The sequence below is a fragment of the Ips typographus genome, linkage group LG7, assembly GCF_016097725.1.
Source record: "Ips typographus isolate SLU linkage group LG7, UJ_Ityp_2.0, whole genome shotgun sequence".
Lineage (NCBI taxonomy): Eukaryota > Metazoa > Arthropoda > Insecta > Coleoptera > Curculionidae > Ips > Ips typographus.
Genome location: NC_138428.1, coordinates 5,430,080 through 5,449,220, shown reverse-complemented (window position 1 = coordinate 5,449,220; position 19,141 = coordinate 5,430,080). Strand labels below are relative to the sequence as shown.

At 38.8% G+C, this 19,141-nt stretch overlaps 1 protein-coding gene and 1 long non-coding RNA gene across 2 annotated transcripts; both read left to right on the top strand.

Annotated features, from left to right (window-relative positions):
* The first annotated feature begins 295 nt into the window (after window positions 1-295).
* On the top strand, window positions 296-9,106 carry LOC145732193 (uncharacterized). Its single transcript, XR_014178953.1, has 3 exons — window positions 296-420; window positions 5,577-5,698; window positions 7,942-9,106. It is a non-coding gene; the product is annotated as an uncharacterized LOC145732193 (long non-coding RNA).
* On the top strand, window positions 8,806-17,210 carry scny (ubiquitin specific peptidase 36). The gene is made up of 7 exons (XM_081984151.1): window positions 8,806-8,946; window positions 9,013-9,276; window positions 9,556-9,800; window positions 11,208-11,796; window positions 14,000-14,770; window positions 16,349-16,655; window positions 16,717-17,210. Exons 2-7 carry the CDS (start codon window positions 9,053-9,055, stop codon window positions 16,852-16,854), a joined length of 2,274 nt encoding a protein of 757 aa, XP_081840277.1. The 5' UTR covers window positions 8,806-8,946; window positions 9,013-9,052; the 3' UTR covers window positions 16,855-17,210.
* Window positions 17,211-19,141: the final 1,931 nt, after the last annotated feature.

Below are 19,141 nucleotides of genomic sequence, written 5' to 3'. Positions count from 1 at the left end.
AGTGTTGAAAAGGGGGCGCTGCCGTGCCACGGCCTACCGCTGTCAGAACGACGGCGACGTACAGCAAAATGGCGGCCAGCGAACGATCCTGGGGGGCTGTGGTCGTTGGTCTGACCAGCAACCCGGCATACAACAGTCAGTCTTAGTTTAGTGGCGCGGCCGCGAGAGGGCGCTGCTCCGTCTCGGGTCCAAGCTGGATGCGCAATCGTTTCGAGAACGTTCCCACTGACATGGCGGCGCTGACGCAAGGCGCCGCGACGGCGTTACCATCGCTCGGACGTTCTGATTGGTCGAAATGGCGGTCAGTGCGTTTACTGCGCGTACGTCAACTCGATACTGGCTGGTCCACTGCACCTGCAAAATGATTAAGTGTCACTGCTTTGTCGTCCGCCATTTTGACGATTTTGACAACTTTGACAGGTGACTAAAGATTTTTTTTGTTACAAATTTTTTTTTCCAAATAACTCAAAAACGGTAAGAAATACAGAAAAACTATAAGAGAGCAAAATTAGCAGAAAAACCCTTTAAGATCCAATGGAGCAACAGTTGCAACTCTTCCTAACCCGTACAACTATATACAGGGTGGGCAAATTTACCAACCATTTTTTTTGATAGTTAGGGACCACCCTGTATATTTTTTGTCACACCGTAAAAAAGGTGGGTTCTAAAGGGTTGTTTTAAGGGGTTGTAGTTTCCGGTACCTCAAATAATAACCGCGATATTTGAGGTTAAAATTTGACTTTTCTGATTTCAGGCAAAAAAGCGCCTCTAAAGCACCAGTTGTGGTTTCGGTAAATTTACTGGGAAATGGTAAGAGATAGGAGAAATTAGTAAGGGAGCAAAAATGTTCAGGACACTCTGTGCTACCCGGATTTTGAGGTGAACGTGGCAACGTCGCCCCCCCTTTTCCTGGTTTGTTTGTCTCGCGGTATTTTTAACCGGCGGCGTTGCCAAAAAAACTTGAGACCGGAGATTATTATTGCAAAAAAATGTCGACCGTCTGGTTCGGGTCGTACGTAATTTAATTGATTTTATGCGGTTTTCGGGGACGGGCAATTTGAATATTTGGCGCCTCTGCAACGTGTCGGGTCAGTGCCGTACCGAAGTGACGCGGCGCCCAATTTGGCAACGTCGCATTACGTTGTAATTCGCCGCCAATTTGATAAGAAAAATCTTAATGCACTCAAATCCAAGATGGCTTGTCTGCCACTTCTTTTCAGATTTTCCATTAAGTTTCCTTTCAAATTTTAAATTTAGCAAATCCAAAATGGTTGCTATGTCAGCCATTTTGTTTTTTTTTTTCAGATTCTGTCTCGAATTACCTTTCAAATGATGTGCCGCAACCCACAATTTGGATGTAATTTAAAGGTAAAATCTCATATTTAGCAAATCCAAAATGTCAGACAAAATGGTGGTTTAGGTCAGCCATTTTGTTTTTTTTTTTTTTCAAATTCTGCGTTAAATTTTCTTTCAAAATTCAAGGAGGCAGTAATTTAATTACAAAAAATTAAATTAGGCAAATTCGAAATGACGGACAAAATAGCCGCCATTTTGTTTTTTTTTTAAAACGTGTTATGATGAACAAAATGGTGGTTTTAGTCCTCCATCTTGATTTATCACTTGCAGCACATCATTTCAGAGGGTTTTCTAAGCTGTCAAACAATATGGTGTTTTTAGTCCGCCATTTTGATTTTTTTTGCAACTGCGGCCGCCATTTTGTTTTTTTTATTTAATTAAAGTATCACTTGCAGTACATTATTTTACAGGGTTTTTCAATCTGTCAAAGAAAATGGCCGTTTTCAGTCCGCCATCTTCATTTTTTTTGCAACTGCGGCCGCCATTTTGTTTTTTGTTTTTAATTAAATTATTACTTGCAGCACATCATTTTACAGGGTTTTTTAAGCTGTCAAACAAAATGGCGGTTTTAGTCCGCCATCTTGATTTTGTTTGCAACTATAGCCGCCATTTTGTTTTTTTTTATTGAATTAAATTATCACTTGCAGCACATCATTTTACAGGGTTTTTTAAGCTGTCAAACAAAATGGCGGTTTTAGCACGCCATTTTGTTTTTTTTTTAAAACTTGTTTTTCACCCATTTTTGCGCAATGAATTGTGTGTTGTGGCACATTGTTTTAAAGGAAATTTCAGGGAGATTCTATTATGATGAACAAAATGGCGATTTTCGAGGTATTTGCGCCGTATTTCAGACCACTTAGACTGTTTTAAGATACGACGACTCTTGTAAAGATAAAAAGAAAAATCGCGAGAAATACAATAGGAACGAAATGCCGGGACTATAACGTACGCGTTTATTTTTATCGAACGTGTTTAGGTACGACTTTCCAGCAGCCTTGACACCGTACCATTCATGATGTCCGTTCACTCTCGTTTACAATATGGCGACTAGAAGTGACTGAGACAGAACGATGGTTAAAAACCATGTGTCCGACAAAGAGAAAAACAACCACTTTTCTAGACTCTTTTTTCAAAAAATTGGTCTTGACCCCGGAAATCGAATAAGCGTAAGTACTTTTCTCTCCCCCAAAGTGATGCAACTTTGACGAGTCGTAATTCGGTTAGTTTACGAGATAAAAAATTCGTTCGCCCACCAATCAAAAGCCTGAAAACTCCTCTTTAAATTCACTCCTTACAGGTTTTTTCGTAACTTTTACAGCAAACGAGTTATTTAAATTTAAAGCCGCTAATGCACAAAAAATTTGCTAGACAGTTGAGTTGACAAATTTTTTTGTTTAGGAAGCTGAAAATTGCCAGACAAGTACTTCTGGATATTTTGTATGTTTGTACCAAAGATCACTCAGATTGCTCTAACCGTTCCCGAGTTATTTACGTTATGATATTTCTCCCGCAAGCGGGAGAAATATCATAAGTTGAATAACTCCGTTATTTTTCAAGTTGGAAGGTTGAAATTTTCAGGGTGTGTACTACTAGGCAGTCACTATGTTTGTACGAAAACCAAATAGCACAAGCAGTTTCCGAGTTATTGGGGGTTAAAATAGTTTATATTTAACTGAGAGAATTTTAGGTTTAGGAGCACTGAAACTAGACAAATTCCGGTTTTCTGAAACAAGTCAAGGTCGGGCAGGAATCTGCAATTTTAAGATAGTTTTGGCGGTTTTTCTTGATTGACGAGGGGGGAGAAAGAGCGTAATTAGCGTGGAATCCGGCGCTACTAACTGCGAATATTCCGCAAATACTGGCTCAAAAATAACCCGGGCACAGATCGCGTCATGTCGGCGGCAACAAACACCAGGCACGTCGATTCTGTACATTTTTGAGGTTAGGACACCCCTTTTTCGGGTTGAAGGGTGGGGGGGAAGGGAGAGCGGTGGCGCCCTCCCCTCCCCAATCAAAATGATAAGGGATGTACGTACATTCTTATTTCGGAACAGTCTGCTGATTAGTGAGGATAACCGCACTTGAACCGCACCAAAACCACAAACAACAACAACATCAACAAAGAAATTGTGCCGCTTCCCTCCTCCTTGGAATGGAGGCACGACGCGGGTGGATTGTTTGGTCACGTGACTACCACCGGATCCACCGTTTCGGATCAGGGTCGCGTCATCATCATGGAACCTTTTTCCGTTTCACGACGTCGATTGGTCGGGGCGCGGTTCCGTGCGGTTCTGATGGCCGCCGCGAACTGATTCTGTCGCGGTTGGCCGGGACGCAAAATCCCAGACCGGGACCCGAATCGAACGTTCGGTTCCTCTCGGTAGAGGCGTCGCGACGCTGTTGCCGCGTCCCGGTCGATTAGTGGAAAATCGGCCAGCCATCACGTGGTTAATACAAAAATGGCATCCCGACGCCATTTTGGAACGGTCCAATCGATCGCAAACCGACCGAACTGCAACGGTATCCAAGATGGCTGCTTTAAGACGCAAAAAATGACGTATCGCACGATCGGTTTACGTTCAAATTGAATATTTTCAAGATGGCGTCCGTCAACCATTTTGAATTCTCAAAAACATCTCTCTCACTCTCTTCCACTTAAAATGCTCTTTAAAACGAGGTCTCATTAGATATTTTAGTGTTAAACTAAACTATTTCCAAAATGGCGTCCGTCCGCCATTTTGAATTCTTAAAAAAATTTGTCACTATTTTTTTCTTTAAAAATTTCATTAAAACGAAGTTTCACTCGATATTTTAGTGTTTTTACTTGAATATTTCCAAGATGGCGTTCGTCCGCCATTTTGAATTTTAAAACAACTTTGTCACTCTTTTTTTCTTCAAAAATGTCATTAACACGAGGTCTCACTTGATATTTTAGTGTTTTTACTTGAATATGTTCAAAATGGCGTCTTTCCGCCATTTTGAATCCTTAAGGTAGTTCTGTCGTTCTTTTCCGGTCAGAAACTCGTTAAAATGAACTCCCACTCGATAATTTATTGATAAATTTGAGGATTTCCAAGATGGCGTCCGTCCGCCATTTTAAATTCCTAAATAAACAGATAACGTTAGGTTAGAGTGGGTATTAAAGCTTGATTCAAAGAATTTCAAGATGGCTTCCAATACTACGTTTTTTCGTGTCACAACTGTCATTAAAATCGTCAAAAAGTCGTTTACGTGAGGAAAGTGCTTTCAAAATGGAGTTTGATCCGCCATTTTGTGATTTTTTTCAAGATGGCTGTTATCCGCCATTTTGCTCAAAAATTGATTCGTAAAGTGTCTTTTTACGATTTCAAAATGGCGTTCGTTCTCTGGCAATTTTTGTGGTGGGGGACGACGCCATTTTGTTTACCATTTTTTTCAATATGGCTGTCATCTGCCATTTTGCTCAAAAATTAATTCGTAAAGTGTCTTTTTACGATTTCAAAATGGCGTTCGTTCTCTTGCAATTTTTGTGGTGGAGGACGACGCCATTTTGTTTACCAAATTTTCAAGATGGCTGCCATCCGCCATTTTGCACAAAAATTAATTCGTAAAGTGTCTTTTTACGATTTCAAAATGGCGTTCGTTCTCTTGCAATTTTTGTGGTTGTGGACGACGCCATTTTGTTTACCAAATTTTCAAGATGGCTGCCATCCGCCATTTTGCACAAAAATTAATTTGTAAAGTGTCTTTTTACGATTTCAAAATGGCGTTCGTTCTCTGGCAATTTTTGTGGTGGGGGACGACGCCATTTTGTTTACCAAATTTTCAAGATGGCTGCCATCCGCCATTTTGCACAAAAATTAATTTGTAAAGTGTCTTTTTACGATTTCAAAATGGCGTTCGTTCTCTGGCAATTTTTGTGGTGGGGGACGACGCCATTTTGTTTACCAAATTTTCAAGATGGCTGCCATCCGCCATTTTGCACAAAAATTAATTCGTAAAGTGTCTTTTTGCGATTTCAAAATGGCGTTCGTTCTCTGGCAATTTTTGTGGTGGGGGACGACGCCATTTTGTTTACCAAATTTTCAAGATGGCTGTCATCCGCCATTTTGCACGAAAACTAATTCAAGGTGCGTGTTTACGATTTCAAAATGGCGTTACTTGTCATTATGTATGTGAAAACAAAATGGCGTCCGGTAACCATCTTGTTTTTGGTCGATTGTAAATTTTGATTTTTCTAGGAAAACGTCGTCAAACTGGCAACGTTGGAGTGGATGTCGACTGCAAAAATCCGGCGGCCATTTAAGCTCGCGTAAAGGTCGCAGTAGGCAATGCCCTTTGGAGGAAGTCGAGGAAAAGAACCGTAAGCAACATGCGAAAGGCGTCACCGAACCATTAAATTGCACTTTTTACTTCCGCGGCCATATTGCCGCAATCCACGATGCTCATTGATCAACTGGCAACGTTGCAGTTTTCTCAGCAAAAATTGCAGAAAAAATCGCTCAAATCCCTTTGACCATTCTCGAGTTATTGATTTTCTTCTCCACTTTTCAAGAAGAAATGTTTGATATTGTGTAGCTCGGTCGTTTGAAGAGTTAGAAGAGTGAAATTTTTGAGGTTAAGTACTTCTAGTCAACCACCACGTACGTGCAAAAAATCATTAAAATCACCCGAATCGTTTTCAAGTTATCAGCTTTATTGAATAACTCGGCTGTTTTGGCAGTTAGAAGGATGAAATTTTCAGAGCAGGTACATCCACCATTTTGTCATTTAAATCGTGTTTGGTAAAGGTGATGTGTGGTTATAAATCCGTCGGACAAAGCCTCCTTTATGTAACCGTCTGCTCGCCGATATTACAACCCATTTATTCTAACGTGACGGGCGGAAAATCCCTCCCACCCCCGCCCGTTGCGCTCTAAAGGGATGCAATTACATCCCCAAAACTACAGGGTGGTTTCGGCCCTCCAGTTCACCACCTGTACACTCTTCGAAGACGACTTTTCAAACAAACCTTTTGCATAATGGATGTGACAGTCTCGACAAATCCAGTCTGGCTTTTTATCCTTTTTCAAGGGATTTATGTGCATGTCGGCTGAAATCCTTTATTGAAATTCCATTAACCAAACCTACGCACCATTTGCAAAAAAAAAAATGTTGTTTTAGCGCCCTCTGGTGGTTGTTGTTTGCAGCCAAACACGTGATTAGATGCCTTAGGTTAATCGTAATGTGTGTATCAAAAATCAGCCCAATCGCTCTTACCGTTTCTGAGTTATGGCACTTATGATATTTCTCCCTTTCAAGGGAGAAATATCATAAGTGGAATAACTCCGTTAGTTTCCAACTTAGAAGGCTGAAACTTTCAGGGTAGGTTCCTGGGGATGTTATCCTACAACTGGACGTACATAAACAGTGTTTTGAATTCAGGAACACACTCTACCAGGACTTGTTTCAAAATCATCCTTCAAACAGAATTTAATCCCTAAAGTTCGTCGTTCCGTGATGGAAACTTCCAATCAAGTTACACGGCCCATAATCTGTTTTCTCCCTTAAAAAGGGAGAGGGGTGGAGAAATTTGACTGAAATCCTATTATAAAGCTCCCGCTAATCCATCCCCTGGTCTCGAATTAAAATTTATAGTTAGTCGCGTCCAAACAAGACGGAAATTTGATGTTTACCCGCCTCTCCAACCCCCTCCCCTTTCCCCACCTCCAGGGTGAAAGACAAACACAATCAGGGACGCGTTGTTGACACTGTCCGCCCCGGCTCGAGTGTTCCCGGTGATAAATTGCAGTAATGCATTCAATTCATCGGCGACGCGACGAGGTTTACAGGCGAAGGATGCAATTTCCGGCGATTATTCTCGTGAAAAGGGTTTTCTCCCTCCCCCCCAGTTTTTTTTGTACTCAACTACACTGTTATTTTCCCAGTTATCGGTCTGAAATTGTCAGTACACAACCACCTTACCACCATCTACCACTGTACCAAAAATCAGCAAAATCGCCCCAAGCGTTGTTAAGTTACAGGCTTTATGATATTTCTCCCACAAGTGGGAGAACTATCATAAGTTGAATAACTCTGTTGTTTTTGCAGTTATAAGGTTGAAATTTTGTAGCCAGTGAATTATTAGTATGTTGATACAGAAAATAACTGAGATTCTGAAGTTTTGCTTTGAAGTCTGAAAACTGAGTTAATTTATGATTTTGAGATCTGAAATTTTTAAAATGGAATCTTCTGGTTAATGCACTATTGCATACCAAATATCATCAAAATCGGCCCAAGCGTTCTTAAGTTACAGGCTTTATGATATTTCTCCCACCAGAGGGAGAACTATCATAAGTTGAATAACTCCGTTGTTTTTGCAGTTAGAGGGTTGAAATTTTCAGGACAGCTAGTTACAGTCAATATAAAGGGTATTCACTTAAAATTAAGACAGTTCGGCAAGTGCAACCACACTTTTCTACTCTAAAACAAAAAAACCAACTGAATCATTCAAATGGAACAAACTTAACCGACGGGAGAGTTTCGATCCGGGCAGTGACGTAGCGTCTAGACTGAACTATACCCCCTCCACCGCCCTTAAACTCCCCCTTTCCTCCCGTTTTGCAGGGTTCTTTGTCGGGTAGACGCCGCCCCTCCCCCCTGGAAAGCCGCCCACAGCGCCGTCGTCGTCGTGACGTCCGCCATTATGATTTACTCCGGAGATTCCGGGTTTTGCTTCGAAGAAGGGGGGGCAGGAGATGAATAGAGGCTCTTTGTCAAGACCGTTTTTCCGTCTTCCTCCCAAAAGGTGATCATTAAGGGTTTTATTCTAACTGTATCCGTGATTTTTGACTCCCTCGGGTTGCACGTATAATTTTATTATTTTCCCCTCTCTCCAGCACCTAGCACCCCAAAAATAACCTAAAAATTGAATTCCTTGGAAAATTTTAGCATAAAACGACATTTTACTCGACTAGTCTACCATAATTTTTTTTTAAATTTCGGTCAAGCAAAAAATGGTACCTCTAGTACCAAAACTGTTATTCCAACTTGGGTTTCTAATGTAATTTATCGGGAAAATTTTTATGTAAATGGCGTTAAGTTTAACGTACTTTTTTGTATTTAAAACTTAAAATTCGAGGATTTTAAAGTTTGCAACGTCAAACAAGAAAATTTCATGCTACGGCAACGTTGCACAAGTATTGGCAACATCCACTGTTAACCTGTCGCCTTAGACACTATTGACAGCTGTGAAGTGTGTCACAAGTGTTTCTCTCTCTCTCTCTCTGTTGCCCGGTAATCTCTAAGTCGGTGTGACAGAGATAGCAACTGATTGTAACTAACTCTTCGTCAAGCATCGGATCATTCGGATCGCTTGTTCCCGTAAGGTTTTTGGCCGTGTGCTGTCTGTGGTGTTTTTCCAGCTAAAAAAAACCGCAAAAATCCTCGTTTTAAGGTGTTTGTGTGGGGTGAGTGAGTGTTGGCGAAGCCCTAAAATGCGCCCGTCCTTCTAAACGGCCCGGACGAGTCGAATCGGAAGACCGCCGCAAAAACAAAACCCGGACGCTCCATTACACATAGCGGGGTCGGTCGCATACACACGATGTGGCAATAGCGCCGCATTAAACTTGCGTAAGTCGGGTTTTGAGGTTAACTGTGGAGGCTTACGGGCGACGTTGCCGCGTTTGGATCCGGTAGGTGCCCCCCAAAAATTGGTGTGATTTTCGGATTGCTCGCGATGAAAATGCCGGCGTCCACTATGGATTTGGTTGGGGCCGCTTTGAAATCCTCCTTGTCTAAGAATGAAGATGGCAGTTTGGACGCTCAATTGGCTGGGAGCACTAAAAAAGCCCTGCTGGGCACTGTAGAGTTTGAACCATCGGAAAACTATCAAATTTCAGTCCTGGATGGTTTAAAGTCTAAGTATATTGTGCTTAAGAGTCCGGAAAATACATCCACTAGGTATGAAACTGTTTAAATTGTCCTATTTTGTTGCAAAGCTTACACTACTAGTTTTGCTGTAGTAGTAGTTTTATGCAGTGCTTGCTTAAGTCACAACACACAGGAAAACCTAAATTCAAATCATTTTTGCAGTAATTTAAACTGGAAATTAAAATTAGGTTTTGTGTGTTCTTGTATCAAACATATGAGGACAAAGTAGCATTTTCATTGAAACATCCATGGTTGGTTGATATATCCCCCAGCTTTACACTACCGTAACTTAACCTAACCTTTTTCTAGTTCAAAAGTGTTGGAAGAACCGACAGGAGAGGATTCTCTCAAATTGGCCAAACAGGAACTGTACTCTTTGGACAAAATCCAACTGGGTTGGTCGCATACAAACGATTGGACGGTGGGCGCCGGCATGGTCAACATGGGCAACACTTGCTACCTCAACTCGACCCTTCAAGCCCTGTTTCATGTGCCTTCCTTGGTCAACTGGCTGGTCTCCGATAAGGAACACACTTCCGAATGTCTGGACACTGGTAAGTGACAGTTTGTGTTTTAATGTCAAATTAAACACAACTTTCAATGTAACTCCTCAAGTAAGCAACTATTTGCGATTTTCTAATTCAGGACAGTGGTAAATGGGTTTTGACAGTTAGCTGTCACGTGACCTAAGAAAAGTATAAAAGTGTTACTTAATGTCAGAAGTGGCAAATTTGGCTCCATGGTGCTGTAAACACAATTTACATTGCAATTTCTCAAAGAAACACATTTATTTGACATTTTATACTTTCAGGTCACTGGTGAGTGAGTTTTGACAGTTATGGCATTTGTCACGTGACACAAACAAAATATAAAAGTATTCTCTACCGTTCCAACTGTCAAATTTGGCTCAATTCAGCTGTACACACCACTTTCAGTGTACATCCTGAAATTAGCAACTATTTGAGATTTTATAACTCAGGACACTGGCAAACGCGTTTTGACAGTTAGGACATGTGTCACGTGACCTAAGAAGGGTACAAAAGTGTTACTTAATGTCAGAAATGTCAAATTAATGTCAGAAGTCGCAAATTTGGCTCCATGGAGCTGTAAACACAATTTACATTGCAATTTCTCAAAGATACACATTTATTTGACATTTTATACTTCTAGGTCACGGGTGAGTGAGTTTTGACAGTTATGACAGCTGTCACGTGACACAAACAAAGTATAAAAGTATTCTTTACTGTCCTAACTGTCAAATTTGGCTTAATTCAGCTGTAAACACAACTTTCAGAGTAATTCCTCAAATTAGCAACTATTTCTACTTTTATAGTTTCAGGTCACTTGGGACAGCTTTTCGACAATTATGACAGCTGTCACGTGACCTAAGAAAAGTATAAAAGTGTTACTTAGTGTCAGAAATGTCAAATTTGGCTTAATTCAGCTGTAAATACAACTTGTGTGTATTTACAGCTGTGTACATCCTGAAATTAGCAACTATTTGAGATTTTATAACTCAGGACACTGGCAAACGGGTTTTGACAGTTTCGACATCTGTCACGTGACCTAAGAAGGGTACAAAAGTGTTACTTAATGTCATAAATGTCAAATTAATGTCAGAAGTGGCAATTTTGGTTCCATGGAGCTGTAAACACAACTTGCAGTGCAATTCCTCAAAGAAGCACATTTATTTGTGATTTTATTCTTTCAGGTCACTGGTGAGTGAGTTTTGACAGTTGTGACAGCTGTCACGTGACGTATTAAAAGTGTTTTGTGAAAACTGTCAAATTTTGCTCCATGGAGCTGTCAAGACTACTTACAGTGTGACTTTTCCATGAAAACTTGTCATTTTGTAATTTCCAAATAGTCCTTTGATTTCTCCTAAAATTCTTTTGGTATTTTCTCTTGAAAAAAATGAATTTCTGTCCACTTTTCCTTGTTTAACCATGAATTTCCTTTAGGCATGTGTATCATCTGCGCAATGCGTAAAACGTTATTGGAGTCGCAACAACGAAACATCAGCTCGATCCGTCCAATCTTGATCTACAACAAACTACGACTGGTGTGTCGTAACTTGATTCCGGGACGACAAGAAGACGCGCACGAGTTTCTGCGCTACCTGGTGGAGGCGATGGAAAAGTCGTATTTGCAGCGGTACCGGAACCACTCCCAGTTCGATTCGAAAATGAAGGAAACGACGCCTCTAAACCAAATCCTGGGCGGGTACCTGCGATCGGCGGTGCGCTGTTTGAGGTGCGGTCACGTGAGCACCACTTTCCAGCACTTTCAGGATTTGTTGTTGGACATTCGCAAGGCGCAAACGCTGGAGGAGGCGCTGGAGTTGTATTTCAGTCGGGAGAAGTTGGACGACGAGAGTTATCACTGCGAGAGTTGTCAGAAAAAGGTGCAAGCGACTAAGCAATTTCAACTGGAAAGGGCTCCGATGGTGTTGTGCATTCAATTGAAACGGTTTTCGATCAGCAACAATAAAATCACTAAACACGTGGCGTTTAGGCAACGTTTGGATTTGACCAGGTATTCCAGGCAAAAGTAAGTATTCTCCCCCACGTGAGGCAATTAATGGTGACGTCAGATTCACTTATGTCTAAAGGCCTAACTAGCCAATTTCTTGTAAAAGTGATATTTTTAAACTCACGTGACCCTCTTTACTGTGCAAATGGCCACGTGACAATTTTCAATTATTTTAACGTCAAAACGACATCCTGAAGGTCACGTGACTGTTTTAGATGTCAAAATATAATTTGAAGAGTGACGTGACTCCTTATAATGTGCAAATGGTCACGTGACGATTTTCAATAATCAAATTTAATTTTTTAGTTCACGTGACTCTTTTTAACTTCAGAACGGATCTTAAAGGTCATGTGACTCTTTTAAAATTAAAAATGAATTTTATAATGTCACGTCACAGTTGTAAATGTCAAAATTAGTTATTAAAGGATCACGTCATAGTTTTTTAGTTTAAACTGATATTTTTAAAGACTCGCATTACTTTCTTTTTAGCGCAGATAGGCACGTGACCATTATCAATAATTTTCACGTAAAAACCGGTATCCTAAAGGTCACGTGATTGTTTTGGATTTCAAAAATATTATTTGAATAGTCACGTGACCGTTTTACAGTGAAAATTGTTATATGACGATTTTCTATAATCAAATATATTTTAAAAGGTCACGTGACTTTTTTTGATGCCTAAACGGAATCCGGCAGGTCACGTGATTGTAAATGGTAAAATACTGTTTAAAAGGTCACGTGACCGTTTTTCAGTTTGAACTGAGATTTTTTTAAATAACGTGACTTGTTTCAATGTGCAAATGGTCACGTGACGATTTTTAATAATCAAATTTAATTTTTTAGGTCACGTGAGTTTTAAGATTAAAAATGGAATTTATAATGTCACGTGACAGTTCTAAATGTCAAAATTAGTTATTGAAAAGATCACGTGATCGTTTTTCAGTCTAAACTGATCTTTCTAAAGACTCGCGTTATTTTCTTTTTAGCGCAAATAGCGGCACGTGACCATTTTCAATCGTTTTCACGTCAAAACCGGATTCTTAAAGGTCACGTGATTGTTTTAGGTGTCAAAATATTATTCGAATAGTCACGTGACTCTTTTAAGATTAAAAATGAAATTTATAATGTCACGTGACAGTTTTGAACGTCAAAATGTTATTTAAAGGATCACGTGCTCGTTTATTAGTTTAAACTGATATTTTTAAAGACACGTGACCCTCTTTACTGTACAAGTGACGATTTTCAATAATCAAATATATTTTATAAGGTCACGTGATTTTTTTTTTTAAGGTAAAAACAGAATCCGGACTGTCACGTGATTGTAAATGGTAAAATACTGTTTAAAATGTCACGTGACCGTTTTTTCAGTTTGAATTGAGATTTTTTAAATAACGTTACATTTTTCAATGTACAAATGGTCACGTGACTATTTTCAATAATCAAATTTAATTTTTTAGTTCACGTGACTCTTTTTAACTTCCAAACGGATCTTAAAGGTTACGTGACTCTTTTAAAATTAAAAATGGATTTTATCATGTCACGTGACAGTTTTAAATATCAAAATTAGTTATTTAAAGGATCACGTGACTGTTTTACAGTGATAACAGTCGCATGACGATTTCTAATAATCAAATTTAATTTTTATGTCACGTGACACTTTTTTATAACGTCAAAACGGATTCTAAAGGTCACGTGATTCTTTTAAATTTAAAAATGAAATTTATAATGTCACATGACAGTTTTGAACGTCAAAATGTTATTTAAAGGATCACGTGCTCGTTTTTTAGTTTAAACTGATATTTTTAAAGACACGTGACCCTCTTTACTGTGCAAGTGATGATTTTCAATAATCAAATATATTTTATAAGGTCACGTGATTTTTTTTTTTTAAGGTAAAAACAGAATCCGGACTGTCACGTGATTGTAAATGGTAAAATACTGTTTAAAGGGTCACGTGACCGTTTTTTCAGTTTGAGATTTTATTTTAAAAACGCGACTTTTAATGTGCAAATGGTCACGTGACGATTTTTAATCATTAAATTTAATTTTTAGTTCGCATGAATCTTTTTTTAACTTCAAAACAAATCCTGACGGTCACGTGATTGTTTTAATATTAAAATTGGATTTTCTAATGTCAAGTGACAGTTTTAAATGTCGAAATTAGTTTTTTAAAGGATCACGTGATCGTTTATAGCTTTAATAATGATGGTTTTTGTTACAGGCCTGGAATTCCTCTAGTTTACCGTCTGGTGGCGCTAGTGACGCACATGGGTCCGACCGTCGGTTGCGGTCATTACACGGCAGTGGCGCAAGCGCCCTCTGGCAACTTTTACCAATTCGACGACAGTATGGTGCGACCAATTTCCCATCAAACCGTCTTCAACACGAACGCTTACATTATGTTGTACGAGCTGGAAACAGCGCCCCCTAAACCGGCCACCGTCACTACTAAAAGTAAGGCGTCGAGCACCGTAACGGAAGCGGCGCCACTATCGCTGATGAAGCCAATGCCAAACGGTTTTCGAGGCAAAACCTCCTCCTTGGAACCAAAAGAGGTAGCGGCTCGAACACCGTTAGGATGCGGCTTTACGAGTGACAAAGTGTACGGCCCCGAGTTGCCACCAATCCGCGCCAACGCTACTTCAAGCCTGACCAATGGCAACAAAAGTCAAACGGTTAGTAGCACGTCGGTCAGAGCCGCCTTGACAGTTCCCGAACTGACCGATGACAGTAGTAGCAGCGAGTCGAGCGAAACGGAAGCGAAGAAAGCGCCCTCGCCAGAACCGGACAGCTCGACCAATGAACAGTTGGTGACGCCCACGAAAAAATCGCCGGAAGCCTCGCCCAGTTCGGCCGTGTCCAGTTTGTCCAGTCCCGAAGCGGACACCAGCAAAACGGCCACGTCACCATCCAAAAGTCTGGTACCGTACGAAACGGGAGATACTAGCGGCAGCGACGATTCGAATCATTCGGACCGGGACGGCCGTAATCGGTTAGTAGACGTTTTTTTTTCAAATTGTGGTTGTTTTAACTAAAAAAAAAAAGAGTCATGATTTTTAGGATATTATTTTGACGTTAAAATAGTTGAAAATTGTCACGTGGCCATTTACACAGTAAAGAGGGTCCACGTGTCTTTAAAAATATCAGTTTAAACTGAAAAACGAGCGTGATCCGTAAAATAACATTTTGACAGTCAAAACTGTCATGTGACATTATAAGTACCATTTTTAATTTTTTTTTTAAACAATCGGTCACGTGACCTTGTAAACAGTATTTTGTTATGTAGCCACGTCCGGATTCCGTATTGACATTAAAAAAGTCACGTGACCTCTTAAAATAGATTTTTGATTATTGAAAATCGTCACGTAACCATTTGCACATTATAAGAAGTCACGTGACTCTTCAAATAATATTTTCACATCTAAAACAATCACGTGACTTTAGGATTTCGTTTTGACGGTAAAATAATTAAAAATCGTCACGTGACCATTTGCACATTATAAGGAGTCACGTCACTCTTCAAATTATATTTTGACATCTAAAACAGTCACGTGACCTTCAGGATGTCGTTTTGACGGTAAAATAATTAAAAATCGTCACGTGGCCTTTTGCACAGTGTCTTTAAAAAGTATCAGTTTAAACTGGAAATCAAGCACGTGATTCTACAAATGACATTTAAAACTGTCATGTGACGTTATAAATTCCATTGTTAATCTTAAAAGTGTCGCGTGACCTTTAGGATTTTCAATTAAAACTGAAAAACGGTCACGTGACCCTTTAAACAATATTTCGCTATTTGTGACGTAACCTTCGGGATTCCGGTTTGGCATTAAAACAGAGTCAAGTGTATAAACTAATCACGTGACTATTCAAATAATATTTTTTACATTTAAAACAGTCACGTGACCATTAAGAATTCGTTTTAACGTTAAAATGACTGAAAATTGCCACGTGGCCATTTGCATTGTAAACAGTATCACGTGTCCTCTTAAAATATCTCAGTTTAAACTAAAAAACAAGCACGAGATCTTTTAAATAACATTTTGACAGTCAAAACTGTCACGTGACATTATATATTCCATTTTTAACCTTAAAATCTTCGGGATCCGTTTTGAAGTTAAAGAAGAGTCACTGGGACTAAAAATTACATTTGATTATTGAAAATAGTCACGTGACCATTTGCACAGTAAAGAGGGTCACGTGTCTTTGAAAATATCAGTTTAAACTGAAAAAGCAAACACGTGTCTCTTTAAATAACATTCTGACGTTTAAAACTGTCATGTCACAGTACAAATTCTATTTTTAATCTTAAAAAAGTCACGCAGTCTAAAAAATTAAATTTGATTATTGAAAATCGTCACGTGACCATTTGCCCACTAAAAAAAGTTATATAATTTTTAAAAAAATCTTAGTCAAACTGAAAAACAGTCACGTGACCCTTTAAAACAATATTTCGCCAATTACAGTCACGTGACCTTCAGGATTCTGTTTTGACGTTAAAAAAGAGTCACGTGACTGTTAACACGGTTGGCATACGTTATTTATTAATTTTTTGAATTTTTATTTTAAGGGAGGCGTTGTCCTCATCGACTGGTGGCGAATGGCAGGTATCGTCCACGACGGAATCGGTGTGGGAGGACAAGAAAACCAGTCACGTGGTGAACGAGTTGTTTAAAATGTCCACGTCGGGTTATACGGCGCCCGTGTCGACGTGGAACGGCACCAGGTCGCAACTGGACAAGGAAGTGCAACAAGAACGAAGAGAGGAGCGCAAGCGCCATCTGGCGGACAGTTCCGAGGACCAGGGCCGCGCCAAACACCCCAAAGTCACGTCCACTTTTAAGAGCAAGTCGAATCCCGGTTACAATCCGGTTCAGGTTAGATTAGCCGTCATTTTTTTTTTTATTTAAACTTTGTAACGTGTACGATCCACTTTAGGAGTACCACAACGGTGTGAACAAAAGCTGGAACAACGGCTATCACAACAATAAAGGAGGTTACTACCATGGCAACCGGCACAAACGCAATTTTCACTCGGCGAAAGGTTCACACAATAAAAACTACCGGTTTCGGTAAAAGTGGCCTTTGATTAGTGTAAATTGTCTGTAAATTGGAAATTTTAAGCGTCATTTTGGACGCTTTTTTCGGTCCGATTCAATTTTAAGGTCACCTTTTCTTCATAACCACCTTATTGTATATGTAAACATTTTAGTCTGCCTAATAATAAGTTTATTTCGTTCTTGTACAGAGTTCTGTTTTAGTTTTGGCGACGTTGCCGTTCCGTCTTATTTGGCAACGTCGTTTTAATGGTCTGTATATTAGCCAATTAAGTCCCGTTTTTATTTGCTCCAAACTGTTTAGATGTGCATGTGCGAATTTCATTTTTTATTGTAGTTTCTAAAACATCAAATACAGTTTTTTTTTTTCAATCACCGTGGTGTTTTATTTTTTTTATCCTGAAGAAAAAAATGGCTACTGAAATTGATCGCATTCGCCAATTGTCAAGAAATTTCCTTTACCTCATCTTTTCTTGACAATTGGTGAGTTAAGATTAACTGAAATTTACCTCATTGCGTTTCTGCTCTCCTGATTATATTCTCGATTTTCTGTAAAATTTGAATCTTGTATCAGGAGCACAGAAATAGCACAAGGTAAATTTAATATTTTTGGTGATTAACTAAAATTTACCTCATTGCGTTTCTGCTCTCCTGATCATATTACCCGATTTTCTGTAAAATTTGAATCTTGTATCAGGAACACAGAAATAGCACAAGGTAAATTTAATATTTTTGGTGATTAACTAAATTTTACCTCATTGCGTTTCTGCTCTCCTGATTATATTCTCGATTTTCTGTAAAATTTGAATCTTGTATCAGGAGCACAGAAATAGCACAAGGTAAATTTAATATTTTTGGTGATTAACTAAATTTTACCTCATTGCGTTTCTGCTCTCCTGATTATATTCTCGATTTTCTGTAAAATTTGAATCTTGTATCAGGAGCACAGAAATAGCACAAGGTAAATTTAATATTTTTGGTGATTAACTAAAATTTACCTCATTGCGTTTCTGCTCTCCTGATCATATTACCCGATTTTCTGTAAAATTTGAATCTTGTATCAGGAACACAGAAATAGCACAAGGTAAATTTAATATTTTTGGTGATTAACTAAATTTTACCTCATTGCGTTTCTGCTCTCCTGATTATATTCTCGATTTTCTGTAAAATTTGAATCTTGTATCAGGAGCACAGAAATAGCACAAGGTAAATTTAATATTTTTGGTGATTAACTAAATTTTACCTCATTGCGTTTCTGCTCTCCTGATTATATTCTCGATTTTCTGTAAAATTTGAATCTTGTATCAGGAGCACAGAAATAGCACAAGGTAAATTTAATATTTTTGGTGATTAACTAAATTTTACCTCATTGCGTTTCTGCTCTCCTGATTATATTCTCGATTTTCTGTAAAATTTGAATCTTGTATCAGGAGCACAGAAATAGCACAAGGTAAATTTAATATTTTTGGTGATTAACTAAATTTTACCTCATTGCGTTTCTGCTCTCCTGATTATATTCTCGATTTTCTGTAAAATTTGAATCTTGTATCAGGAGCACAGAAATAGCACAAGGTAAATTTAATATTTTTGGTGATTAACTAAATTTTACCTCATTGCGTTTCTGCTCTCCTGATTATATTCTCGATTTTCTGTAAAATTTGAATCTTGTATCAGGAGCACAGAAATAGCACAAGGTAAATTTAATATTTTTGGTGATTAACTAAATTTTACCTCATTGCGTTTCTGCTCTCCTGATTATATTCTCGATTTTCTGTAAAATTTGAATCTTGTATCAGGAGCACAGAAATAGCACAAGGTAAATTTAATATTTTTGGTGATTAACTAAATTTTACCTCATTGCGTTTCTGCTCTCCTGATTATATTCTCGATTTTCTGTAAAATTTGAATCTTGTATCAGGAGCACAGAAATAGCACAAGGTAAATTTAATATTTTTGGTGATTAACTAAATTTTACCTCATTGCGTTTCTGCTCTCCTGATTATATTCTCGATTTTCTGTAAAATTTGAATCTTGTATCAGGAGCACAGAAATAGCACAAGGTAAATTTAATATTTTTGGTGATTAACTAAATTTTACCTCATTGCGTTTCTGCTCTCCTGATTATATTCTCGATTTTCTGTAAAATTTGAATCTTGTATCAGGAGCACAGAAATAGCACAAGGTAAATTTAATATTTTTGGTGATTAACTAAAATTTACCTCATTGCGTTTCTGCTCTCCTGATCATATTACCCGATTTTCTGTAAAATTTGAATCTTGTATCAGGAACACAGAAATAGCACAAGG

Bases quoted from the DNA above. Each gene is read 5' to 3' on its own strand.
- scny (XM_081984151.1), top strand. From the start codon at position 9,053: ATGAAAATGCCGGCGTCCACTATGGATTTGGTTGGGGCCGCTTTGAAA. The intron at 11,797-13,999 runs GTAAGTATTCTC...TTTTTGTTACAG, and splicing joins ACCAGGTATTCCAGGCAAAA to GCCTGGAATTCCTCTAGTTT. The intron at 16,656-16,716 runs GTTAGATTAGCC...GATCCACTTTAG, and splicing joins CCGGTTACAATCCGGTTCAG to GAGTACCACAACGGTGTGAA.